At 51.6% G+C, this 27,562-nt stretch overlaps 1 protein-coding gene across 2 annotated transcripts; it reads right to left on the bottom strand.

Annotated features, from left to right (window-relative positions):
• Window positions 1–887: 887 nt before the first annotated feature.
• Window positions 888–27,562, bottom strand: HNF4A (hepatocyte nuclear factor 4 alpha). 2 transcript variants are annotated; one of them, XM_065922041.1, is made up of 10 exons: window positions 27,317–27,562; window positions 22,873–23,047; window positions 21,707–21,801; window positions 15,325–15,431; window positions 14,280–14,435; window positions 10,284–10,371; window positions 9,247–9,402; window positions 6,432–6,668; window positions 2,104–2,256; window positions 888–1,046 (listed from the first exon to the last, which is right to left on the bottom strand). In XM_065922041.1, exons 1-10 carry the CDS (start codon window positions 27,429–27,431, stop codon window positions 904–906), a joined length of 1,425 nt encoding a protein of 474 aa, XP_065778113.1. In that variant the 5' UTR covers window positions 27,432–27,562; the 3' UTR covers window positions 888–903. The 2 variants fall into 2 exon arrangements, with proteins under 2 accessions (XP_065778113.1, XP_065778114.1); XM_065922042.1 differs by having other exon boundaries at window positions 2,134–2,256.

Below are 27,562 nucleotides of genomic sequence, written 5' to 3'. Positions count from 1 at the left end.
AACCCCATCTTTCATCGCCTCCTTCCACGGCCTCCTTCTCACCTCCCCGACTGGTCTTCCTTAGAATGTTCTGGCTCACCTGTTCCACCAGCCGGAATCCAGCCCTTCCTTAAAGGCCTGCTGGATAGTCCACCCCTTCCTGCCTTCTCTGACCCCTCCGAGCCTCCCCCCTAGGTCCTGGCTGCAGTGTCCACCCTGGATTGTTCTTTCATGGCCAGCAGCCTATAGGGACCATCACTCTGACCCAAAGGACCCTCCCAAATCCCAGAAGAAGGGAAGAGCCAGGGGTTAGAGGAGAAACGGTGTCCACCTGCTTGAGAGGCTCCCCCACTGCACCGAGCTCCCATCAGTGCTTTCTAAATGCTCCCGGGATGACTGGGGGTGTTGTTTGCACGTCTTCCTCGGCCTCTGGAGAGGTGGCTTTGGGGAAACGAGGATGACTCAGGGGGACAGCGGTGGCTGTGGCAGCAGAACAGGGGTGGGGGAGGTGCCGCCAGGTGACCCAGCCCGGAAGGGCTGTGTCCAACATTACACAGTCTGAGCAGGGAGGGAGCCGTGCTTCAGCAAGGGCTTGTGTGGTCTCCAGGCGGCAGCCCTTTGGGGGTGAAGAAGTGGGGTGAAGGATGAGGGGAAGGCAATGGTTTCAGCAGGAGGAAAGCTGTCCAAGCAGGAGAGGATTTTCCAGCTGGGGTCTCCCCAAGTCGCAGCCCCGTTATCCAGAGTAAGTGGTGAAGGGGGGCAGTGGGATGCAACCCACAGCCCGAGTTCAAGGGCCTGCGCCCTTCCCATCACTGCTCCGGGACTGGCCTGTGGTCACAGCTTGCTCCACTGCGACCAAGTGACCATCAGGGGCTCTCGGAGGGGCCTGGGGGGCCAGCAGAGCCCCCGCCCCCCAGTGACTTGCTAGATGACTTCCTGCTTGGTGATGGTCGGCTGCGGGATGGCAGACGGGGGCTTGACGATGGTGGCGATGGCTCCAGGCAGAAGCTTGTAGGGCTCGGACCCTGAACCACCGGGGGGCGAAGGCTGCGGAGTCTCAGGGGTGGCTGGAGGGGCAAAGAGACAGACAGGGCTGCTCAGAACTCCAGCCCTTTGGGGGTTCAGTGAAGAGCCCTGGGGAAGTCCTCCCCACTCTCTGACACTTAATTTCCTCTTCTACAAAATGAGAGAATTAGACTAGATTATCTCTAAGGACTCCTACAGCTCAAACCTTCTGAGCCCCAGATCACCAAGTCTAAGTTCCATCAGGTCTGGAAGGCTATAGCTGGGCCAGGTTCTGTAGTTAGAACCTTTGCCCACATCCCTACAACCCCCATCTCCTCCAACCTTTGATATGGAGACTGGATGCTTCTCCTAAACTGGGGTCCAGGTCTGAGTCTCCCTAAGGATTTTGGGACATGTGACAGGATCAAGCTTTCTTGGACAAAAGGAACAGCAGTAGATGAGACCCAAGGAGCTGGCTAACTGACTCAAGAAATACTCTCCCTTGATAGGTAGATGAGTAGCAGAAACTGAAGTCCCCACCCCCATGACAAGTTCAGAATGTAATTTTGACTGTGATCCTCTTGGCCAACTTTATTCAAAGGCCAACTTCCCCAAAGAACAATCTCAGTGAAATGCGATCTCATCTTAGCGGACCCTCTCATACCAAAGATAATCTTCTTTGAAGGACCTTGCCCAATGACAAATTCACTCTTGTGAGATTTCAGCTCAGAGGTCAGTCTAGCCCAGGGGAAGCCTTCACCCAGTGAGGAGTCTCACCCAGTTGTCTAGTGGACAGTCTTACCCGACTGGGAAGTCTAACTTCAGTGAACAATTTTACCTGGTGGACAACATCACCTAATGGAAACCTCACTGCAATGGACATCCTCAACCAATCTACCCAGTGGATTGCCTCATCTAAGGACAGCTTCATTCAGGGGAAGCTGTCAATCACCTCACTGAAGAAGCAGCCTTAACAAATGGACCGTCTTACCCCTCGTTCCCTACCCTGGAGCAGAGAGAACTGTTTTACCCCATTTCCCATCTGTTAGACCCAACCTTCTCCAGATTCCCTCTCAGGCCCCAACCTCGCCCCTTCCAGGGAGAGCCCAAGTTGCCCACCTGCCTGCCCCCTGGGCCGGGGCCACTCACACATCTGTCCGTTGCTGAGGTGAGCAGGCATCGTGTTGGCAACAATGACGTTGGTGCCCATGTGTTCCTGCATCAGGTGAGGGTGCAGGGGATGGTGGGCATGAGGTGCTTCACTGGAGGACCCTGCAGGTAGAAGATGCTCAGTGAGGATGGAGAGTCTGGGATAAAGACCACGGCACCATCTTGAGGCACCATCGTCCGCGAGTGTGGCCGTCAACCTGCGCATCCAATCTTCACAGCGCCTACTGGGCTCCTATTTGTGGGTTAGTAAGCTGGGGCTTTCCCAGGTGGCGAAGTGGTAAGGAATCTGCCTGTCGATGCAGGAGACACAAGAGATGCAGGTTTGATCCCTGGGTTGGGAAGATCCCCTGGAGTAGGACATGGCAACCCACTCCAGTATTCTTGCCTGGGAAACCCCATGGACAGAGGAGCCTGGCGGGCTACAGTCTATGGGGTCGAAAAGAGTCGGACATGACGGAACATGCCCACACACAAACTGAGGTTTCCATTCCTATTCACAGGCTTCATGAAGGTATTGAGAGGACTCACAAACCAAGAGGACAAAAGTGATTTGAAAGGAACAAGGAGTCTATAAGGAAGCTGTGAGATCATTTAGACATTGCAACGAGCAGTGTATTGATTGCATGTTAATATAATGGATTCAATCAATGTCTCTCAAAGCTCCTTGGTATGCAGATCCTTAACCTTTTGGTCCCAACTCACCTTTCAGCCTCATCCCCCACATCTGAAGCCCAACTTGCCTCTTTATAGCATCACCACATCCCCTGGATTCACCTAGCTCTGTGTTTGCTCCTGTGTTGCTAAAGATGCCTTCTACCCCACTTCCTCCACCCCCACCAATATCCCCAAGTCCAAATTCCAACTCATACGATCCCTTCTTTGGGAAGCCTCTCCTGATTCTCCCTACTTCAGTAGAAAGTAACCTCGCCTTCCTTGGAATTAACATAGTCACTTATCTGTAACCCGTCTTTGGGGAACAATCACTTCTGTCTGTGAACATTACAATTACAGGTGTATCTTCTCTCTTTGAGATCCTAACAAAGTGTCTGGAACACAGCAACTGCCTCAAAAAAATATGTCAAGAGAATGACAGTACCATATACATAGCATATGGTCTAGTAATAGACTATGGCACTAATACAATAATGATGGAATTTTAGGGCTTGAAAGGGGTCTTTAAAATACCCTGTTTCAGGGACTTCCCTGGTGGTCTAGTGGCTAAGAATCTGCCTTGTAATGCAGCAGACTTGGGTTCAATCCCCGGTCAGGGAACTAAGATCCCACTTTGTGTTGTTGTTGTGCTCATTCACGTCCGACTCTTTGCCATGCCATGGACTGTAGCCCGCCAAGCTCCTCAGGCTCCTCTGTCCATGGGATTCTCCAGGCAAGAATACTTGAGTGGATTGCCATTTCCTTCTCCGGGGATCTTCCCGACTCAGGGATCAAACCTGCATCTCCTGAGGCTCCTGCACTGGCAGGAGGATTCTTTACCACTGAGCCACCTGGGAAGTGCAAATAAGTCCATTCACCACAAATAGAGAGCCCAAGTGCCAGAACAAAAGATCCCACAAGATGCAACGGAAATCCTGCATTTCCATGGATAATGGAAATACTGCAACTAAGTATGGATGCTGCATACTGCAACTAATGCAGCCAAATAGATAAATAGAGAAAAAATTTTAAAACTATACCTGTTTCAAAGATTGCTATCAACATACTATGTGCCAGGTACTGTTTTACAGCATTTTCCAGGTTTGACATAACTTAACCTTCACAACAGTCTTAAAGGCTGGGAATCATTATTAACCTCATTCTACAGATGAGATGACAAGGCCCAAAGAGATGGATTATTTTACCCAAAGTTTATCTGGCTCCTTCCTGATCCTAGCCTCAGTGGCACCTGATTCATGGTGACCCTGCATCCACAGGGTCAAAGTGAGAAAGAAGTGAGTTATCATGTGACAGCGGTTCTCAGCCAGGGGTGATTTGGGCCCCTCAGGGGACCTTTGACGACATCTGAGTATCTGTCACCACTGAAGGAGTGTTACTGGTGTATCACGGGTAGAGGCCAGTCATGTGGCCAAAGAAGATACAGAAGAGCCCCCTCAGCAAAGAATGATCCAGACCCAAGAATCCACTGAGGTTGAGAAACCTTGTGCTTGGCCATCACCAGTGATCACGTCACGTCACCTCCAAAGTCTCACGTTCAAGCATCTTTATTTAGACCCCGCCTCCTATCGTTCCAGCTCACTTCCTTTAGCACCATCACTGCACAACTTCTTCAGCCCCGTTGAGGCTGTCATTTCACTGGCCCCCACTTTTCCCTGTCTGTCACCTGTCTTCATCCCTCTCAGCCCAGCCAAGATTCCATGGCACATCATCACAATCACTCCCCTGCGATCAGCCTTAGCTCTCTCCCAGCTCCCTTCTGAGCAAAACATTTTCCAAAGGCAGTCAATTCTTGCTGTCTCCACGTCTCCACTTTCCAACTCACTCACTCTGCAACACCCTCCCCTGGTTTCCTTTCCCACTGACACTGCTCTCAACACAATCGCCAAGAGCCTCCTTCCCCCTCCTGTGAAATTTAACACCATTAAATGCTCTGTCCACACTAAAACACACTCTGCTCTTGGCTTCTGGGACTTCCCTTGGCTTTTCTCTTATCCTCCTGCCTAGATCTTCCTCCATCTCCTTCTCTGGCACCTGGTTTCTGGGACACCACTAAGCTGCCTCTCATCCCCAACTTTGGGCTTGTTTGAGCAACAGACTCAAATATCCATCCGCCTCCTGGATAACTCAACATGACTATCTAACATCATTTCAAGCTTCACTAAATTCTACAATGGATCTTCACCCCCACCCCCACCCTCAGCCTCAAATTGTTTTTTGCCCCTCCTCCCCAAATCTTCCCCATCTCAGTAAATTAGTACACCACCATTCCTGTTGCGCAAAGCAAACATGTAGGTTTCATCCTTGACTCTTTCCCTTCCCCTCATTGCCCCTGTCTGATCAATCAGAAAATTCTGTGAGTTCTTCCTCCAAATAGACGTTCAAGTGTATCTGTGTTGGTCAATTTCCAGTCATGCCTGGTCCAAGCCTCCCTGTCCTTCCCCTGATTGAAGATGGTGACATTTCTCAAGGGTTTCCTGTCTCCATTTTGCCCTCTGATGTTCACTTTCTACCCAACAATCAGGATAGTTTGTTGAAAACATTAGTCTGATTTTCCACTTTTCTTTTAAGAGTTGCAGTGAGAATACAATGCAATCTCTAACCATAGCCTCTGAGACTATAGTTTGGTTTGGTTTCTTCCTAATCTCTATCTTCATTTCATACAGTTCCTCTCGTCTCACAATCTTATCTTTCTCGAACACACAAACTTCTCCTGCTTCAGGGCCTTTTGCACTAGTTACTGGTGCTTGGAGTGTTTCTCCTTTGGCTTTTAAATGTTCTCCTTCCTTCTATCAGATCTGTGGCATAAAAGCCACCACTTTAGAGTGGTCTTCCTTGACCAACCTATCTAAAGAGGCCCCTTTTCAGTTATACTCTATTGTATTACCTTGTTATTTCAAAATTGGTAGTTGCCGTCTTTATTATATACTCAATTATCATCTGTTCCCCCGAGTGTTAATATACACTGGCACGCACACGCACACGCACACGCGCGCACACACACACACACACACACACACACACACTTATATATACACTCATACACAGCCTCCGGGAGAACTGACTCTTGTCCTCTGCTGAACCTCCAGCACTTAGAACGGCGACTGGAACATGGTAACTTCTCAGAACCTGAATTAACGGGCCACTGTCCCCATTTTCCTGATGAGTAAACTGAGACTCTAGTAGATAAAAGGATTTGCCCAAAGCTACAGAGCAAGGAAGTGATGGAGCTGAGTGGTGAGCTCAGGTCTGCATGAGGCTTGTCTCTTAGAGAGGCTACCTCCCCCAGCCCCGCCCACTGGCTCAGACGGTAAATAATCCACCTGCAGTGTAGGAGACCCAGGTTCTATCCTTGGGTTGGGAAGATCACCTGGAGAAGGCAATGGCAACCCACTCCAGTATTCTTGCCTGGAGAATCCCATGGACAGAGTACGTGGGGTTGCAAAAAGTTGGACGTGATCAAGCAACTAACACTTTCACTTTTCCACAGAGTGAGAAAGTGATGGAGCTGAGAGGTGAACGCAGCTCTGCATGAGTGAGGCTGGTCTCTTGGAGAAGCGGCCTCCAGCCCTGCCCACCTCTCAGCCCCTCCCAGGCTAGACACTAACCTCCCAGCAGCATCTCCTGCAGCAGGTTGTCGATCTTGGCCATGCCGAAGAGCTTGATGAACTGGATCTGCTCGATCATCTGCCAGGTGATGCTCTGAAGGGTGGGGAGCAGCAGCAGCAGCTCGCCGAAGCGGCCACGCGAGTCGTACTGGCGGTCGTTGATGTAGTCCTCCAGGCTCACCTGCACCTGGGAACGCAGCCTCTTGATCTTGCCTGGGTCACTCAGCCCCTTGGCATCTGCAATGGGAGGGATCATGCCAGGGAGGCAGAGGGCCAACCTGGAGCGTCTGGGGAGGTGGGACCCAATGTCCCCTTACTCCGGGGGCTCTGATGGGAGACCTAGACCCAAGGGCACCTAGGAAATCCTAGCAGTGCTGGGGCAAGACTTCAGGAACACTCCCAAGAGGGCACCTTGTAACCTTCTCATCTTACAGATGGGGAAACCAAGGCACACAAAAAGGAGAGGACTTGGCCCAGACCACAAAACCACTTGTTGGCAGATCCATGATGTGGAATTAGGGCTCCTGATTCCCAGTTAAGGTCCCACTGGCAGTCCAGTGGTTAACACTCCACTTTCCAATGCAATGGATGCTGGTTCAATCCCTGGTCAGGGAATTAAGATTCCACATGTCTCATGATTCAGCCAAAAAGGAAAAAAAAAAGAAGCCCCACCATCCAGGCCTCAGCACTGCTTCTCCTGCTGCCTCATCAGTCTCCCCGCTGGCCTGCTCCCTTGCCTGTGTAGTCTTGGGGTCTCAGCTTAGATCACACTTCCTCCGGGATGCCTTCTCCATTCCACCCTACCAGGTCTGCACTCTGGGTGTTCATGGGGTCCCCAGACTTCTGTGGCTCTTTCGTCACCACTGAGCACACAGGATGGAATGTCTCTTCTGCTAGACTGTGATCTCTATACAGAATACATGCATCTTTTAAACCCACCACCTAGCACCATGCATTGTCAATATTTGTTGAACAGATAACTAGATGAAGGAATGGGTACATGGATGGAAGGGTGAATGAATGAAAAAAAAAAGCGATGGATATATTTTAGATTCTTAACCGGGAAAGTAATTGAAGTGGTTATTCAATAGTTAATCTCAACCTTCATGGAAGACATCTATAGTCTCTTTTATGGATAAAGTAAGCAGCAGAAAGATAATTTCACCCACATTTCCAACGTATGGCTCTCTCTCTCCTGAGCCACATTTGTGCATTCTATCATTCAGTCAATAAACATTTATTGAGCACCACCCACATGCCCGGCCCTGACCTAGGTCACCAGCCCCTCCAGGCCAGGCTGCTGACCCTGACTCAGCATCAGTAATCCTGCACATTTGACTGAGCAGATACCGTCATCCAGCCCCACGCCAAGCACCAAGGGTACACAGCCTGGGCCATGCTCTGGAGGAAACTGCAACTAGAAATCTTATCCCCTCAAGAAACCAGGAATAGCGTGTGATAGGTAGGAACATGGGCCTGAGAGCTGAAGAGTCTGAAGTTCAAATCCAAGCTCTGCCATTTCCTAGTTCTGTGACCTGGGGCAAGTCTATCAATCTCCCTGTGACTCAATTTTCTTATCTGTAAAATGGAGATAATAGCAATTCCTACCTCACAGATACCATGTGGCAAGTAACGAGTGAAATCAACAAGAGCCTTAGTGAGTGCTCCATACACAGTGCTCATTTCCACTTCCTCACTGTGCTTACTAGACTCAATCTCCATTCAGAGAAGGCTTGGCGCTAAGGACGGTGCCTGGCACAAGGTAGGACCTCTCTAACATGGAAGGACAGAAGAAAGCAAGGAAGCTTTGGAGCCCGGGCGTCCATCTTGACATCATGAAATGAAAACAGGTTTTTCATAAAATCACAACAACAAAAATGTTGTATGGGGGCCCAGTGGTGGGGATTTCCTCTTTCAAGGCAGGGGGTGTGGGTTTGATCCCTGGTCTGGGAGTAAGATCCCACACGCCTTGCAGCCAAATACCAAAACATAGAACGGATGCAATATTGTAACAAATTCCATAAAGACTTTATAAATGGTCCACATTGAAAAAATCTTAAAAAAAATGTGTGAAAATGGGTGGAAGGTCGGTAGATGGAAGAGGGAGAATGCAAATACATTAACTTTATCCTGCTAATGAAAGGTTAGGAGATACTGCCGACAGTTGATGGAACAAGAAATAAAAGCATAAGCGCTGAACATTATAGAGGCAATCAGTAGAGACACTGAAATAGCAAGAAAAATGTATTAGGATGATGGGAGAGAAAAGATGGAGTGGTGATAGGGAAAAATACAATTCTCAACTATCATAGGAGGAAAAAATATGTTCTAAAATGGATAAATCAAGAAGTAGAAAGGTTAGCATTTTATTTAGAGCTGGAGAGGTGGCAATAAAAAGAAACAGTATAAAGAGTCAGAAATGCTTCCTCCTGGGGAGTAGGCTTTGGACAGGAAAAGTAGAGTGGGGAGGACTATTTTCATTTTAAGTATGTGCAGATATTATTTTGATGAAAATTTTTTTTGAGGGAAAGAAAAAGAGGATGGTAGTAGGTAAGGAACAGAAAGCAGAGAGGAAGGGAAAGAAGGGTAAGATGGGAAAGAAAAACACCAAGCCTCTGGAGTCAGTGTGCCCCATCATCACATCAGTCATTTGAGCCTCGATTTTCCGCATCTGTTAAATGGAGCTGATAAAGATGTCTTCTCCTGATTGTCATACTAGAGAGATGAGGTGGCAAACTCGGGGTTCGTAACCCAGTGGGAGCAGTTTGACAGAGGGTCTGGGGCATCAGGGGAGGGTGGGAGGAGTGAGCTGTACCTGGGTCAAAGAAGATGATGGCTTTGAGGCAGGCGTACTCGTTGTCGTCAATCTGCAGCTCTTGAAAGGGCAGCACCAACTCATCGAGGATACGCACGGACACCCGACTCATCTCCGCCAGCTCCGGGCAGTGCCGAGGGACGATGTAGTCATTGCCTGGGTGGGTTGGGAAGGAGAGGGGATGGGAAGCACCGGGGAGTACCTCTCTCCTCCAGCTTTTGCTGTTTGCGGTTATAAATGCAGCGGCTGCCCATGGGAGGAGGGGCTGGTGGGGACTGTCACGCCCATCTTACAGATGAGGAAGCCAAGGCCCAGATTAAAGGAATGAGTGACTTGCAGGCATTGGCCTGGGCCCAGAGCCTGACTTCTCAGGACCCCTTTCATAGCACCCAAGCTCCATTCTTTAATGGCGACAACAGACCACAAGACTGATGACATTCAAGGGCGGCTTGGGAGGCATAAAAGCACCAAGGGTAAGGGCTCAGGTCTGGAATTTGACCACCTGGGCTGAATCTTGCTTTTTCGACTGACTAGCCAGATCTATCTGGATAAATTACTTTCTGTGCCTCGGTTTTTCCACCTGTAAAATGGGAATAAACTGTAGAGCTTATCTCATTGGGTCGTTGTACTAGAGGAGTTAGTATTTGTAAAGTACTCAGACTAGGACCCACGGTGTGCCCTATATAAGAAGTTAGAGTAATAAACAAACATGTTATGAAGGCATAGGCGACACAGACTGGGGGTTTGTGCCATTCCTGGCTGCCTTTTGCTCCCTCTCCAGAAAGTGCATCTGAATGCACAGGTTATCCCAGGGCTAAGCCTGACTGTGCTGTAACGTGAATGCTGGGGAATTTAATTCCTTGAGTCCACATTTCCTTGCATCTGAATCGGGTATCCAGTTGAGAATACTGAGGACAAGACCATTCTTGATCTGCCTCCCACACTCTGCACACCACCATGGAAATCTCCCATGCCCGGGTGCGCTTCACGCTAGGCATGCCCCTGCAGAGCCCTGGCTGGGCAGACAGCATCCTCACCTAGAAGCAGAACATCCTTGAACACCATGGAGCGCTTGGTGGCTCCGAGCAGCAGGTGCTCGCCGGCGTGGGCTCTGAGCAGGGCCACCTGGAAGAGAGAGGGCATGGCGTCCGGTGTCCGCATGCCTGGGAAGGCACCTACACCCCTGGGGAGGCTGCTGCCAGCCAATGACCCTGAGCAAGTCAGCATTAGTGTTCCGCTTGCCTTTACCTGTCTGAATGATAAGATGGGCATCAGAAAACTGCCGCCTTCCTCTCATAACTGATAAAACTAGAAACATGGAAAAGCTTCGGCTTACCCCTGAAAGGGGAAGCAACCTGTGCTCAGAGCCGGGACACCACATGCCAACTCTGCCCTTGGACTGCTGCATTTGGGGTAAACTGCTGCTCCCCTCTGGGCCTCTTCTGTTGTCTGTGTGCCTGGTAAAACTGTAACAACACTCTGTGTGTGTGTGTGTTAGCAGAGACTTAAAGGCTTTCATCAGACTCTCAAGAGGGTCTACAAACCCAAAAAGTTCTAAAACTTTTAGAGCTTTTTTGGGGGTTCTGAATTCCTGCTCATGGATCAGCTATGTAACATGATGAAGGGTGTTTTGTAAAACACACATTCTTAGGCCTTACTACCCAAGGCACTGACTCTCTTTGTCTGGGGTGGACCCAAGGGATCTGAAATTAATAAACTCCTCAGTTGATTCTGACACATGGTTGTGTTTGGGAAATCACTGCTCCAAGAGATCTCTAGAGCATCCACCCACTTGAAGCTAGAAGATTCTAGATTCTGTTGTAAGAATCTGGACATGGATGCTGGTTCCCAAGGCAAAGGGTGTGAGCACTGGTCCTTGGCCAGGGATCCGCTTGACCAACCCCTTCCCTGCAGAGAGGACAGAGAAGACTTGGAGGATTGAAGTCTGAGTCTGGAGTCTGGTAGGTGGGAGCCCTGCCAGCCCACAGGAGGGCATCACCTGCCTTTTCAGAACCACCTGCTCCAGTGCTTGCATGAGGACCAAGGATGGGACTGGTCAAATGGTAGCAGGCTGGTAGCCTCAGGATTTTTTTTTTTTTAACCTCAAGGATTTTATCTGCAAGGTTGGGTTAGGGAGTTTGGAAATTCTTTAGCAGACTAAACTAGGAAGCAAAAATGCTTTTATGCATTAATTCATTGGATTGCTCATTCTTACAGTCATCAGACAGATGTTAGTGCCTACTAAGTGTCAGACATCACTTTGCCAATAAAGATCTTTCTGGTCAAAGCTATGGTTTTTCCAGTGGTCATGTATGGATGTGAGAGTTGAACCATAAAGAAGGCTGAGTGCTGAAGAATTGATGCTTTAGAACTGTGGCGCTGAGGAAGACTCTTGAGAGTCCCTTGGACTGCAAGGAGATCCAACCAGTCCATCCTAAAGGAAATCAGTCCTGAATATTCATTGGAAGGACTAACGCTGAAGCTAACGCTTCAATACTGTAGCCACCTGATGAGAAGAACCGACTCATTGGAAAAGACCCTGATGCTGGGAAATATTGAGGGCAGGACAAGAAGGGGGCAACAGAGGATCAGATGGTTGGATGGCATCACCAACTCGATGGACATGAGTTTGAGCAAACTCCAGGAGTTAGCGAAGGACAGGGAAGTCTGGTGTGCTATAATCCATGGGGTCTCACCCCAGACTGGGACCCGACTGAGAGACTGAATGACAACCACAAGTGTCGGATGCTTGTCTGGGGACACAATAGTGAAAAGAAAGGAAGGAGGGAGGAGGAGAAAGAAGGAAGGAAGGAGAGAGGAAGGGAGGGAGAAAGAAAGAAGAAATAAATGGATGGAAGGAAGGAGGGGAAGAAGAAAGGAAGATGAGGCTCATGTGATGAAGAGCAATGGGGTAAATCATAAAAGGCCTCGCTAAGGACATGAGGTTGTTCTAAGGCAAGGAGGGCACCTGGCACATAGTAGGCATTCAATAAATATTTGTTCGAATGAAAGACGAAGGGACAGGTGAATGGATGAGTCAGTCTATTTAACATCCTCCCAGATTGAGCCCCTGTTGCGGCAAGGTCCTTACATGTGAACCCCCAGGATGACGCCTGGTGACGACAGGAAAAGCGGGGGAATGGCAAACAGCCTTGGAGGAGGGGGAGAACTCCCTTTCCATGACCAAGACAAAAGGAGACCAAAGCATGCTGATTATCAAGCACTTCCTACACTCCAGGCACCATGCAGGACTTTCGTCACTTACTGCAGTGTCTCTGCGATCGAGAGACAGAAGACCTAGAGTCGAACCCTGTGGCTGTCTTGTTCTGTGACCTTGCGCAAATCTCTCTTTCTCTCCAACCCTCCATCCCCTTATCCAATGCTACCCAGCCTTCTAGGTTTCAATGGGTCGATGCCCAAAACAAACCAAGAAGCAAACACACTTGGTTCCTGGGGCAATCTTGACGGACAACATCCCCGAGTTCTCCTAGCTGTGCCCCACCCATCACAGGCAAGATAAGCTCCTTATACACTATGAATGGGGAGCTGGGAACCCTCCTGGCCCTGGGTCCAGCCCCCTAACATGACCATTCTGGGGGTGGGCAGGTGGTGGGTGGTGATGTTAATGATTATTCTGTGTTACTGGCCACCCATCACTGCTCTCTGAGAATGCTCTGAGCCCCAGCCAGGGAGGATTGGGTGGGAAATGGAGGTTAACAATTGCTCAGCTTGTGGGGGGAATCTTGTTGTCCTGCTGAGCCCCTGGGAAGGAACAGGAGGGATTAAACATTAATGGAGCCTCTCCAGCAGAGGGGACCGGGGCCAGAACACGAGGAGCAGGGAAGAAGGCCAGGGCAGCCTGGCCAAGATCCCTGCCTTGTCATCCCTCCTGAAGCAGCGAGGAATCTGTGTGAGAAGGCATCCGATCTGACCCCCGTGTGAGGGTGAGGACCAGCCAAGCCAGGGTTTTCACAGTGTGTTCCACCATGTGATGCAAATGCATTCCAGAAGCGCCTGGGCACCAGAGGACTTTGAGAAGCCCTGGCTTCCCAAGGTTCAACAGCTGCCTTGCCTGAGGACTTTTCAGAAACTTTAAGAGGCCAACACATGTTGCCAATCTTCTGTGCAGAATTATAAAACAGAGAAGCAAATGTACCAGGAGCCGGAATCTGGAACACTGTCCATTGGTGCTGCCCAGCTTCCATAGGAGCTGAGTTGATGACCCAGTTCAGCTCCTTTTTCCCAAACAAAGAAAATGTCTGCAGAGGCCTCGGGGGGCACCCTGATCAAGTGCTCAGGAACTCGATTGTCCTCAGCGTCCCATCCCTCAGCCCCAGCTTTTCCCCCAAGACATTTTTTGTATTTCAAAGAAGGTAGTTTGGGGAATAACATGCTGAATGAAAATCCATCTTGGTGGGATACAAGGAAGAAACTGACATTTAGGGAGGCCAGGACTGTGTAGGTGTCCTGTTACACCACTGACGCTTTTTAAATGGTAATGTTCTCTATCCTCCCAACAGCTTTCTGAAGGGGATATTACAATTCATACTTTACAGATGAGAAAACGGAGGCTCGGGGAGAGGAAGTAATTTGTCCAAGATCACACAGAGAATCTTTATTAGAGTCATGGCTTAAGCCCTGCCCCTGAGCCCCTACCCACATCCTACCTGGGAGAGCTGTCGGATGTAGCGGTGCAGAGGCTATGGGCCTGGACTTTGAAGCCTCCCTGCTTGTTCTAATACCAGCTGTGTTGGATACTAGCTGTGTGACCTTCAGCAAGTTATTTAACCTCTCTATGTCCCCAGTTTCCTCACCTATGTGATGGTCATAATAGCACTTACCTTCCCTGGGGTTGTCAGAAGGATTAAATGAGCTAACATTTGTAAAGTGATTTAAACAGCTCCATGCACACATGAGCACTACGCGTTTGTGAAATAAATCGAACCAGTCCAAGGCCATATCCGGTGGGATGGGGAGCAGCAGGACCCACCTACCCAGGGCCCGCACTCCCTGCAGACCGTGTCCATCCTCACCTGGTCATCCAGGGGGAGCTCACAGAAGGCTGGGATATACTTGGCCCACTCGACGAGCACCAGCAGCTGCTCTTTCATGGACTCACACACATCCGCGATGCTGGCGATCTTCTTCGCCCGAATGTCGCCGTTGATTCCGGAGACAGGGGAGGTGATCTAGGAGAGGCGGAGGAAAATGCTGGGGTGGATATCCCCTCCATATACTCTGTCCCCTGCAGAGAACCCCACCCCCAGAGAGCTTCCCTGCCTGGGAAAGAGGAGCTGGACTGTGGGCGCCTTCTCAGCTCTGAAGGACGCTCCGGGGAAACTGGAAAGGGAAAGGGAGGATGCCAAGCAGGCCCTCTGGGCCTTCATCTGCTGCTTGCCCCCTACCTCCTCCTCCACCGGCTCCTTTGAAGCCTAAAAACACCTGTCGGCCCTGGAGGAGAAGCAGGGCAAAAGTCCCCATCCTCTTCGGAAGGTGCAGAAACCACTGCCCAGAGAGGCCCAGCGACTCGCCTAAGGTCACACAGCAAGGGGGACTGGCTGAGCCCCAGTGTGCTACTCTGCCCGCCTGCCCACTCCTCTCTTCTCTCGGGGCGAAGCCCATCTCAGACCCTCGGTGAGAGTGGAGATGGCTTGGCCTGCGCAGTGCAGGCCCCACGGGGCCGCCAGGTGCCAGCTGCGGGTTTGTGCTGTGCCTCGTCACTCAGTCATGCTCGACTGGCAGCGACCCCATGGACTGCAGCCCACCAGGCTCCTCTGTCCATGGGAGATCTCCATGAACTCCCTAGAATACTGGAGTGGGTTGCCATGTCTCCTCCAGGGGATCTTCCTAACCCAGGGGTGGAACCCAGGCAACTGCAGGCGGATTCTTTACCGTCGGAGCCACCAGGGTTTGAGTCTTTGCTACTAAATGGGCTGTGTGACCCTGGACTGTTTCCCTTCGTGATGTCCGAGGGCCCTCCCGTCTGCTGCTCTGAGGCCCGGGTGGGGAGGAAAGGGGTGGAGTTGAGATTCCTCCTTGGGATGAGGAGGCCCCAGGTGGGTGGGGGAGGCTCCCCACCTGCTGGGACAGGACCTCGGCCTGCAGGAGCGCGTTGATGGAGGGCAGGCTGCTGTCCTCGTAGCTGGACCGGCGAGTGCTGATCCGGTCCCGTTCATTCTGGACAGCTGTGAGGAGGCAGAGCGAGTGAGCGGGAGGAGAGGGGTCCCATGGCAGGAGGGGTGGCTGAAGGACAAGGGGAGAGAAGTGAGCCTGGAGGGCTGTCCTGCAGGGCTGTCCAGGAACAAAGGGAACGCACTCGGAGGTGGGAGTTGGGGGCAGGAGGGAGAGTGTCCAGGCCACATAGCCCAGGTCAGCGTGTGGGGATGGGGGTCAACGGCTCCTAAGCCAGCCTGTGGGAGAACTTTCCCAGCACCACCACTGCTCCTCACACAACAGGACGGCTTGAGGAGTGATCTACCCATCATGGGAGGCAAGCAAGGCTGTGATGACTTGGCAGAGGGCTTCAGGTGGGTCTTGAATTTTGAGCAGGAGATCTGTCTTGATGACAGGCTTTCAAGCTGTGTTTTAGAAAAGGGTCCCTTCCTTTCCATGTGAAAGTGGTTAAGACAAGCAAAATGAATCGCTCTGGGTGATGGAGATGGCCCAGGGACCCCCGAGTACAGAGGCAGAAGCCTGGACAAGCGCGTCTGGAGGCCCCACCTGCCCTGGGGTCTCAGTCATCAGCAGGAAGCGCATGTGCTCTAGGCTAACCTTCTCAGAGACAGCTCGTGAAAGCTCTGGCTCCCTCCTGCTCCACCATGGGGCTCCCCTCCCAGGAACTCAGATCTGGGGCCTCTGTCTACCTGGGCCCCACACCCCCTTGCACCTCCACCTGGGTCAGTCTTGGTCTAAGATGTAGGATGGTCCTTCTGCCGCCCTGACAGACCCCTGGAGTCTGGGAGTCCTTGGTTGAAGCTCTAAGAAGGGAGGACGAGGCTGCAGGAGACCTGGGTTCCTGGCGGGATTCACCTCTCAGTCTCCGTGTGCTGGTGGGGGCCACACCCTTTCTCTGGGCCTCAGTTTCCCCATCTGTAAGCTTCTTTCCCAGACCTGCTCCTCTTGGTCTTTCCCATCTCAGGAACAGGCAGCCTTATTCTTCCTCCCAGTCTGGGGACCTCGCTATATGTCTCTTTCTCTCACCTGCCCACCACCCCGCCACCACCACACACACACACACTCCAAATGCTGTCAGTAATCTGTGCAAACCCACTGGCAGCTCCCACTCTGGGCTGGGTCCTGAGGGAATTCAGACCCTCCTCTCGGCCTGCTTTGCTTCCAGCCTTACCCCTGCAGTCTGTGCACCTCTCGGAAGACAAAGGGATCCCCTAAAACCCAACTCAGGTCACATCCCTCCACTGCGGAAACCCAGGACCTCCCCATCATATCTGGAGTCAGGTCACCCTTCCTCATGGTGGTCCTATCTCCCCCATCTCACTTTTACTCTCTCTATCAAACCTGCCTCCCAGCCGTTCCTGGGACTCACTCAGCCACTCTCCAAAGTCTTCGCCACTGCTGTTCCCACTGCCTGGAATTCTCCCTGCACCCACACCCCATCCCCCACAACTAAACTTCTCCCGCTCTCTTTACTCATGTCTCCTTGCAAATGTCACCTCTCAGAAACACCCTCTCTGACCACCCTGTCTGATGGGGATATCCCTCCTGCAGGTTCTGCCCCTTTCTCCTGTTTTATTTTTCTTCTTGGTACTTGTTCTCTGTCCTTTCTTCACTCTCTGTCTCTGTCAGAGAAAGAAAGCTCCAGAAAGCCAGAATATCTTCTCTTCCATCCACTGCTGTAGCCCCAGCAACTAGAACCCTGGCGCGCAATGGGTGCTCAATAAATATTCATTGAGTGGCCGAAAGAAGGTGCAGAAGACAAGCTTTGATTCTCGGGTGCAATCTATGCCCCATTTCTCAATGGAACATTGACATTTTGCTCTTCAACCCTCTCTTGATTTCAAACATCATTGAAATCAGAGAACGGAAGTCAACTAGTGTAGGACTTTCCTGGAAGTCCAGGGGCTAAGACTGCAGTTCCAATGCAGGGGGCGTAAGTTCGATCCTTGGTCAGGGAACTAAAGATCCCACAAGCCACGTGGAATGGCAAAAAATATTTTAAAAAGCCAGATAGTGTAAAGGGAACCCAGAGTTAGTGGGGTGTAACAGAAGTCCCAAGGTAAGAAAACTCCTCTTCCCAGACCCACCACCCTGGACAGGGGGTCAGCTCCCAGCAGCGCTCCCCTGCCCGGGTCCCGTCCCGCCCACGACACCCCTCCGGCGGCTGCCAGCCCGCACCCACCAGGGCGCCAAGTGGCGGCGGGCCTAAGAAAAGGGCTGCTGTCAGCAGCTGGGGATTGGGCTCCTCAAGGTTAGGCCGGCGTTATCAGTGCCCGGCGCGAGCTCAGTCACGGAATGATGTTTTCCAAATGTTTGCTCAGTATTAGCAGGGTCGGGGACCTAAATGTAACTTCTATTGAATATTAACCGGCCCTGGGCAGAGGCGGAGAGGACGAGCTTGTCTTCCGAGAGAACCCCTGAGTGGGGGTGTGGGGAGGGGGTGCTGGGCCGGGGATCCCAGGAAGGGCCCATCTGTGGGCCCCTGGCCTACTGCCAGCTTGTACCACCTGCATCCCTGACCCTATTTCCTGGGCTGAATTTCCAATGTCGAGAGTCAGACATTTGTCCTGGGTCTGACAGCTCAGGCTCAGGTAGGTATAGGTTTATAGGAAAGAATGTGGGACCTGCCGTTGGGCCCACTGACCCCCAGATTTCTTCCCAGAGTCTCCGTTCTTTAACCCACTTGGACACCATGGAATATCCTCTGGCCAAACTCACAAGACTTTGAGATTCAGAGCCCTTCTCTGTGGTTGAGAGGAAGTTTCAGGAGACTTGACCAAATCCAGGTGCTTCCCAAGGCCATCAGTCCTAGTTCTCATCCAAGGAATTTGGTGTCTACTCAGCTCTGGGGAGCCCGAGGTCTAGTCCTGACTTCCTCTGCACTTGACCCAATCATATCACCTCTCTGGTCTCAACTTCCCCATCTGTAAAATGGAGAGATTTGATGACCTCCTATACACCCAACTGGTCTATGAATGCTATATTTACAATCCATGTTTTCTTGTCCTCAGAGACAACTTTGGAGTTCTAATTCCCAGATTCTCCTAGGGCCATCAAGGAAGGGAAATAAAAACTTGTCCCAACTCTCCCAATCCCTGGGGCTTCCATTGAGAATCTCTCTTGGCTCTGAGAACCTCCCAATAAGCCAAGGAGGGGTTTTGGGACTATAAAACTTAGGTAGAGCTAGTGAAACCAGTCAATCCTAAAGGAAATCAACTCTGAATACTGATTGGAAGGACTGATACTGAAGCTCCAATACTTTGGCCACCTAATGCAAAGAGCTGACTAATTGGAAGAGACCCTGATGCTGGGAAAGACTGAGGGCAGGAGGAGAAGGGGACGACAGAGGATGAGATGGTTGGACGGCATCACCGACTCAATGGACATAAGTTTGAGCAAACTTCAGGAGACAGTGAAGGACAGGGAAGCCTAGCGTGTTGCAATCCATGGGGTCGCAAAGAGTTGGACATGACTTGTTAAGTTCATTTGTTAAATGAACAATAACAACAAGAGCTAGTCGTGCCCTTACTTCCCAGAACTTGACCACAATGGCAATGGAACCCTTTGCTACCCTGGCCTGCTCTCAAAGCAGCTGAGCCCACTGCATATGTCATGATCTTCTGGTTAACCCAAGCATGCAAATAACCACCAGCCTTTCCTACAGCCCACACGCACTTGCCATTAGCTGATTCTCCTCTCCTCCTGGCATAATGCCACCTTCTCCAAGATAAGAAGCAACTGGCTATTTTCAAGGCTAAGCCAAGGTAGAATGGCTGGGGACCCTCGCTGCCCTGGGCCTGCCGTCTCTGCAGAGTTCAGTGGGAGGACCAGGGAACAAACACACACGTCCTGGTGGGCAGTGTGTACGTGCACAGGTAGATCAGTGGGCATACAGCAAGACTGACAGAGCTGGAAGGGTTCATTATCCACCCCGGTGATTTTATAGATGTGAACACTGAAGCCCAGTTGGGGCAGAAACTCCACTGAAGTAACACACACGAAAGTGACTCTGAATGTTTGATAGGAGACACCTATAAAGAACAGTGAGATGCAGGAACAGGCTACCTACAACCTAGGAAGGTAGCCGTCTGCTCAGGTGAGCTGGCAACCTTTCTCCCTCCCACCTATCACAAGGCTTGGAATTTTAACACCAGAGATTCATTCTCTCAAACATAAAATCTTAGGCTGTTGACCTGATAGAATCACTGGCTGGTAGAACCCTAAACTGTTTGACTCTTAGACTGTAGCTCTCAATTGTTTCCTTGCCTCTAGCTATTCACGTGTGTGCCCACTTGCTTCAGTCGTGTCCGACTTTGTGACCCCATGGACTATAAGCTCGCCAGGCTCCTCTGTCCATGGGATTCTCCAAGCTAGAATACTGGAATAGGTTGCCATGCCTTCCTCCAAGGGATCTTCCCAACCCAGGGATTGAACCGGGGTCTCCTGCATCTTCTGCACTGCAGGCAGACACTTTACCGCTGAGCCACCAGGAAAGGCCCTAGCTGTTCACACATGCCTCATATTCCCATTCATGACATCTCTTTTATTTATTTATTTTCTTTTTCGGTGGCCATGGCCTGTTGAATGCGGGATAGTAGTTGCCCGATGAGGGATTGAACCCTCGCTTCCTGTGGTGGAAGCACAGAGTCTTAACCACTAGACAGCCAGGAAAGTCCCTCATTCATAACATTTCTCATTCGACAAAGTTGTTCAAGGTGAGAGTGGTCAATCCCATTGAAAACTGGGTGGGGGAGAGCTGGGAGGCATCTGCCCTTTGAAAAAGGTTCTCCTTGCTCTTGAGAACCACTGAGGTCCAGATGAGAGAATTGTGGTGTTGCGAGCATCATGGTGTGTTCCTGAGGGTCATAGCCCAGGTTTGGCAGCAGGGGTCATAAACTCTCAGGGCCCTATATGGATGAGACCCAGAGGATATTTCCCAGGAGGTGGGCAGAGAAACAGGGGCTCAGAGGCAGAGTCAGGGAGGGGAGACTGCCAAAGCCAAGTTATCCCCCTTCCCAGTTGGCTGGGGGAAGGCTGGGTCCCAGGATCTTGCTGGGGGTCGGGTGGAGCAGCTATGTGTTTGTACAGAACTTGACCAAGGGTTTTGGCTAGTGTACCGCAGCTGTGGGCTGGAAGTGAAGGGCTGGGAGCCAGTCTCAGGGCTGGGAAAGGTGTGTTCAGCAGAGAAAGAGACAGATTTAAAAATGGACTCAAGTTACTCAGAGAAGCAGCTAAAAGATGTTTGTTTCCTGAGCTTGGGCTAGAAAACTTCCAAACATTCCTAGAATCCGGAGGGCATAGCAGGCAGCATTGAGGTATCATCCAAACCACACTGAGCTCAAGACCAAAGCTGGGGGTTCAAACTTCGGAGCTTGCTTTGACCAACTGGGGGGGCCTTTGGCTCAAGCTGTTGACCCATTCTGGGCATCAGTTCCCCTGTCTATGAAAAGTGGGGGTGATAATAGCACCCTGCAGGGCTGTCATGATAATGAAAAGAACTATCCATTGTGGAAAAGCCCAGCTAGGTGGAAAAGCCCAGCTACTGGTGTCAGGAGGCAGGAGACACTCTAATAAATGCTGTGCCCCAGCACTCCCAGCCTCCTCCACCCAGAACGAGTCTGATGCCTTGTTCCATTTCTCTAGAGCCTGAGGACGCTGGGTCATGTGATACCCAAGAACGAAGACTAAGGAACTGGGGCACTTGACCCTGGAACAGGAAGATGGGGGATAGAGCCCCGCCACGTCCCCGTTCACATTTGCTGAGTCTAGTCATGGGGCCATGGAAGTTCATCATGCCATTCTCTACGTTTTTTCCTGATGCTTGGAATAGTATACTAAGCAAAAACACCCAGGGACTTCCAGGTGGTCCAGTGGTTAAGACTCTGTGTCTCCACTGCAAGGGGTGCAGGTTCAATCCCTGGTCAGGGAACTAAGATTCCACATGCTGAGGAGTGCGGCCAAAAAATGAAAAAATAAAATCACGTTAAAAAAAACAAAAGAAAAAACACCCAACCTGGCTGCCTTGTGGTGGTGAAGGTAGGCAGGCGAGGTGGTGCTGGGAACCCGAGTAGCTGAAAGTAGGAGCTTATCTCTTGGAATCTTTCTCAAGACCAAGCCCAGCCCCTCCCTATGGTCAGATCTTCAGGCCCTCCCTCCTCTCAGCCATTAGCCAGTCACCTGGGTCTGTCACTGAGTCATAAAGTTGTGGCCATGGTTGTAAATGGCTGTCAGGAGCTTGTGGGCGCGGGTGGGGCAGGGGGGGGTGGCAGGAGGGGCCGAGGCTCACCTTCCTTCTTCATGCCAGCCCGGAAGCACTTCTTGAGCCTGCAGTAGCGGCACTGGTTCCTCTTGTCTTTGTCCACCACACACTGCCGGCTAAACCTGGGGAGGGCTTGGGGTGGTTGGAGGAAGAAAGGACAGCCCTCCTTCTCCCAGGGCGCAACTAGAATCCTGGCCATCTGGTTGACCTCCAGGCTCCCTGCTCAAACCTGTCATCCCAGGAGTCCTCCAGCTAACCAACCAGGAGCTGAAAAGGCCCTGTGGACTCTCAGAGCCCAACCCTGACCCCCTAAACATGAGGAAACAGGCTCAGAGAGTGGACATGTGGCCTCAGATCACTCAGCTACGAGTAGAGGCACTGCTATTTCCCATGCATCTTATTAAAACCCCAGAGCCCAGAGTGGGCTGCTGGCTGTGAATCAGTTTCAGTACTTGGTCCACATAAGCCACCTTCTGGAGGGGGATATGGAGTAGAGGCAGGCAAGCGCCGCCGTGGTTCCGGGTGGTGCCCTGTCACCCCCGGGCTCTGCCGTTGATTCAAGCTGGGTGACCTTGGGCAAATTCCCAGTCCTCTCCAAGCCACAGCTTCCTCATCTATAAAATGAGATAATAATAGTAACCTCCACAGAGGGATGTTGACAGGTGAAAATGAGATAATTACCCAAATGGGGCTCAATGCAGTGTCTGTTCATGGTAAGAACTTGTAACTACAGCTGCTATTATTTTATTATTGTTGTTACCCAGAAGGGGAGATGCTTCTGAAGGACGACTCTCCAAGGCCTTGAGAGAAGTGGAAAGGCCTGGGGCCAACCCCTAATCCACCCCAGAAAAAGCGCCAGGTTGGGGGATGGGCCTCACCCTCTGCGGTGTCAGAAGAGACTTGATCCTAAGCCTCAGAGGTTCCCATTTGCTAAATGGGAAAAATCACAATGCGCTTCCAGGAGCAGTTAATACAGGCAAAAACTCAATATGGTGCCTGGCACATAGAAAGTGCTCAATAAAGGGCTGTCTAGAATAGACATTCCCATCTGGATCTGCAAGGGTGAAGAAATCAGAGGCTTGAAGGCCTTGAGGGGCAGATGGCTCTGAGACCTACCCAGGGAGAAGACAGACCTGGGGGAACATCAGCCCACGTGCACCCATTTCCCGGATGGAGAAATCGAGGTTCCTCACCTGCAGGAGTACATGTGGTTCTTCCTCACGCTTCTCCGGAAGAAGCCCTTGCAGCCGTCACAGCTCGAGGCACCGTAGTGTTTGCCCGTGGCCCGGTCCCCGCAGATGGCGCACAGGGCGCTGACTCCCAGGCTGTTGGGTGCATTGAGGTTGGCACCCTCTGATGGGGATGTGTCTGCGCCGGAAAAGCAAAGAGTGAGGATGCAAGAGGGGCAGAAAGTCACCTCTCGGAAACCCTGCTCTCCTGGTGGTTTAGATTCAGAAACAGATGTGAGCTTTGTGGGGATCTTTAAAGGGCTTCGGCCTCAGCTAGACCCAAGTGCTACTGACCCCCCCTTCAAAGAACTTGGGCAAGTTCCTTGCTGTTTTGGCATATGTGCTGCCGAAGTGAGCACTCCTTGCTGTTTTGGAACTCCCACTTTGCATCTATAACTTAGGGATGGTTGTGACACTGACTTCGTAGAGTTGTTTAAGGAGGGTCTGCTCCTCCCCGTGGTGGCAATCGCTAGCCTCAGCTTTCTCTGGGAAGGAATGAAGAAACTGGCTGTCTCCTAGGATGTGTCCAACAGTTGTGGACCCTGACTGGCTGGGCAGAGGGGGCTATGAGAGGGGCAAATATTCCCCCATCATCTCCAGAACCAAGTCCTATTTCTCACTGAGTGGCCAAGGCTGGGTGAGTCTCAGCTTGGTACTCAGGGGGCTTGCAAATTCTGCCAGGAAACAGGAAGACATACATCAAGGACAGTGGCTTGTTTGCCCTCCTGGGAGGATCATAGCAAGGATCTGGGCACCCCATAACAAAAGCTACTGCATTGGGACTTCCCTGGTGGTCCAGTGGTTAAGACTCTGCACTTCTAGTGCAAGGGGAGTGGGTTTGATCCCTGGTCAGGGAAGTAAGATTCCCACATACTGTGGGGTCAAAAAAAAGAAAACACAACTGCTGCATCTCTGTGAGGAGGGGATACGAGGCAGGTGGCTGTGGTCTTGGGGAATAGTGCCGCCTCTAAGTTGTCTGTGACCTTGGGCAAGTTCCTTTTCCTTGCTTCAGTTTCCCCTGGGCCTCAGTTTCCCTAATTGCAAAAAAGAGCAGATTGACTGGTTCAGTTGTTTTCAATTTTATCTTATATTTCCATAGCTGAACCCTCGTTTTTGTAAGCAACTCTTCCGCCAAGGATAGACCTCTTAGAGAAGATGATACTGTGAACCATCTCCCCAGAAAAATGCTTGCAGACACATACCACACAAAGTCACACACACACACACACACACACACACACACACACACACACACGTGTTTTCACCCTGAATCCGCTCGAGGGCTCCTAGGGAACATCTAGCTAAGCACTGGACAGGGATATAGTGCTGTGGTTAAGAGCATAATCTCTCTAGCCCTTCTGCCCAGTTTATATCTGAGTCTGCCCACTTCTTAGCCATGGGACCTTGGCCACATTTATGTATTTCTCAGTGCCTTCATTTCCTCACTTGTGAAATGCTGCTGCTGTTGCTAAGTCGCTTCAGTCGTGTCCAACTCTGTCCGACTCCATAGACGGCAGCCCACAGGGCTGCCCTGTCCCTGGTCTTCTCCAGGGAGTGAGTTGCCATTGCCTTCTCCGCTTGTGAAATGGGGCACATAATAATCTCTAGGGCTGTTATGAAGGTTCAGTGAATCAATATATGTGAAGTGCTTGGCAGGTAAGAAGCACTATATCAGTGTTTGTAAAATAAAAACTTTTCTGCAGAAGAAGACTCTGGGAGCAGATGATTTCCAGCCTCCGTGCACAAGCAGACACCCTGCCACATCTCATTTCTGTCATGTCCTGGCTGAACATCTCGTCGCCTCTGAGGGTGCCCAGGAGCACGGCCCCCTCCACTTGGTGAATTATTCCTAGAGACGAGGATAATTGTTAAGCTGCATTGGTGCCCTTTCTCCTCCAGTCTTGCCTCCTCCAACCACCGGGAGAGCTGACCCCACAACTCAAGCGGAGACTGGGGGAAGGGCTCACACATCCTGGGCAGGATAGGCTGGGTGCTGCCAAGTAGTTCATTCTACTCCCCAGGGTCAGGTGATGGTGCCCATTCTCCAGGTGAGAACATCAAGGCTCAGAAAGGACAGGATCTGCCCAGAGTCATCACACTGCTGCTAAGTAGAGGAGTCGGATTTACGGTCCAGGCATCCAGTGCTGTCCTCTTGGGGTGTCTGTTGGAGCCTCTGATAAACAAGCACCCCCTGCTCCTTCTGAACCAGGAATGGGAGGTGGGTAGGGAGCTTGGAACCTTTGAGCTACCAATGTAGCACATATGCAAAACATCACCCCAACTTTCTGGCCCACTTCAAACTCTAATGTGGAATGTAGACCCTTCTCAAAGATGCTGAGTTCCTGACCTGACTCATGGAGGGCGCAGGACCAGTGACCAGTAAGCCCTCAGGTGCCTTATAGTATGGGATCCTCTGGTTAGCCCTGGGAGGCAGGCACTATGATTTATTCCCATTTTACAGATGAGAAAACTGAGGCTCAGAGGCAAATGACTTCATAAGTTTACACTGGTAGGAAGGATGGACACCAGAATTTGAGCCCTGATCTTTCTGGCTCCAGAGCTAGAGCTGCCCCATCTTCAAGACATCGGGTAAGCCCCTGCCTCGGGAATACACACTTCCTAGGAGCTGGAGGCACCCACTCTGAACGGATGATGGGGGGCTAGATGGTGGTCAGGTGTCTTACATGCCGTCTCTCTGGGGTCACACATACCCCGCCTAGTGCAGCAGCTTCTTGTTTACCATTGCCTACATGTTTTCCCCTCAGCTCCCTCACGTGATCCCTGGACACTCCTGAAAGCCAGCAGGCCTGGAGTGACTAAGCCCATTTTGCAGAAGGAGCAAGTAGTGGGGAGGTGACATGCCCAAGGTCACACAGTGAGTGAATGGCAGGGGAAGGCGAGCAGATGGTGAGACTGACCACGGATCGTGCCCACTGGCCACGGGCAGGGCAGACACCTCTCTCTGGCTGAGCTGAGCTGACTCAAGTGCTACAGAGCTCGGCTAAGGCTGCCGAGCCGGGGAAGGAAGGCAGGTGAGCTGCCCCCCTCCTCTGAGGCTGCCCTGCGACCGCTCAGGTCCCGGTGTCCGGCCTTCCAAGCCTCCTCCCTCCCCCCACCTTCCTGTAGAAAACTCCCCCCACCCCTTCAGATGTGCTCTCGGTGATAACGGGAGTGGATGTGCAAACCTGGGGAGACAAACAGGCAACGCAATCCGTTCAGAGACAAATGGACGTGTTGCTGATGTGACTTGCGTGTGTCAAACGGCAATGGCATATCACATGAGTGCTGGAGAGTGCTGACCCCCCAGGACACGGATGTGCACACGTTCAAAAGCAGGTACAAACAGGGGCACAAGACAGGATGCCCAAGCTGGACATACGTCCGGGAAACCCAGGACACACAAACCAATCCAAGTCCAGAGCTCATGCGTGCAAACGTCCACAGACACAGGGACACACACTCACTGCTGCTGACTGGATATGCACTCATTGCCACTTACTGTACACACACTAATCACTGCTTACCGTATACACACTCACTGCCGCTTACTGTACACACATTCACTGCCACTTACGGACATAAGCAAGATAAACACAGACATCCCTAGAGATAACAACAAACACGGACCCACTCAGAGAAGAAATGCAACTAGAAATAGACGGAGAACACGTGCACACACAGACCAGTGAACACAAACATGCAAATGGATTCCTGCAGACATACATTTCAACAAAGTCCACCACTTGCCCACGTGTGTACATGGAAACTCAAGCACCCATGCCAACAGGAGCTTAGAATCACACACCAGTGTGCTTGTGTGTGTGTGCACGTATACACACACACACACACACACACACACACACACACCATGCACGTGCGCATGCGCACTGTTGATCCTCGTCTCATTTAGCAAAACCTCCCTGAGAACTCCATTTTCTCAAAGTGGGGCGTTCACCCCAGGAAAGTCCCAAAGACACCCTGAAACATGGTCACGTCTCCATCCACCGTCTCTGGGGATGGGACATAACCTTTCCATCTCTCTGGACCTCAGCCCAAGGGGTTCAAGCAGGGATCCCGTTGGGCCCAATGACCGGGGCTGGACGCCGAGAGGACGCTCACCATGAAGTCCCCGCTCCCGGTGACACGCTGCACGGCGACGGCTTCGGTCACAGGGACTGCGAGGGCCTGGCAGGAACACCCGGGGCCTGCTTTTGCTGCAGACTGGCCCTGGCAGACCCCCCCGCCACCCTGAAGGCTTCTGGTCACTGTACCTGGGCACATCGACTTCACCTGGTAACGCTGAGCTCTCACCTACAGGAGCACCGTGCTCACCCACCACTCTCCCCCCAGCCCCAAACCCAGTGCGGCAGACTCGCTCCGGTACCTGGGTACACCTGCCCCCACCTACCATTGCCCATCGTCAACACCTGCACGTTCTCAAACTCCAGGGTGGTGTAGGCTGGGTCCAGCGCGGCACTGTAGTCGGCCATGTCCATGTCGACAAGGGTTTTGGAGAGGCGCATCCTCCCTCTCCCCGCCTCGGCCACCTGCCCTGCCCAGGATGCCCACCCCGAAGGCTCCGGGCCGAGCCCCGGCCTCCGCCCTCCGCCCTCCCACCGCCTCCTCCCAGGCGCCCTCTCTGCCTTCCTGCGTT

Source organism: Muntiacus reevesi, chromosome 2 (assembly GCF_963930625.1).
Source record: "Muntiacus reevesi chromosome 2, mMunRee1.1, whole genome shotgun sequence".
Taxonomy (NCBI): domain Eukaryota; kingdom Metazoa; phylum Chordata; class Mammalia; order Artiodactyla; family Cervidae; genus Muntiacus; species Muntiacus reevesi.
This window is presented reverse-complemented; position numbering and strand designations above follow the sequence as displayed.

What these genes read in the sequence shown, in the direction of transcription:
- HNF4A (XM_065922041.1), bottom strand. Translation starts at nt 27,431, where the DNA reads ATGCGCCTCTCCAAAACCCTTGTCGACATGGACATGGCCGACTACAGT. An exon ending in GGCTGGCATGAAGAAGGAAG is followed by an intron (nt 15,432 to 21,706) that starts GTGAGCCTCGGC and finishes GCCTCCTCACAG; the next exon opens with CTGTCCAGAATGAACGGGAC. An exon ending in CCGGCCCAGGGGGCAGGCAG is followed by an intron (nt 1,047 to 2,103) that starts GTGGGCAACTTG and finishes TTGCCCCTCCAG; the next exon opens with CCACCCCTGAGACTCCGCAG.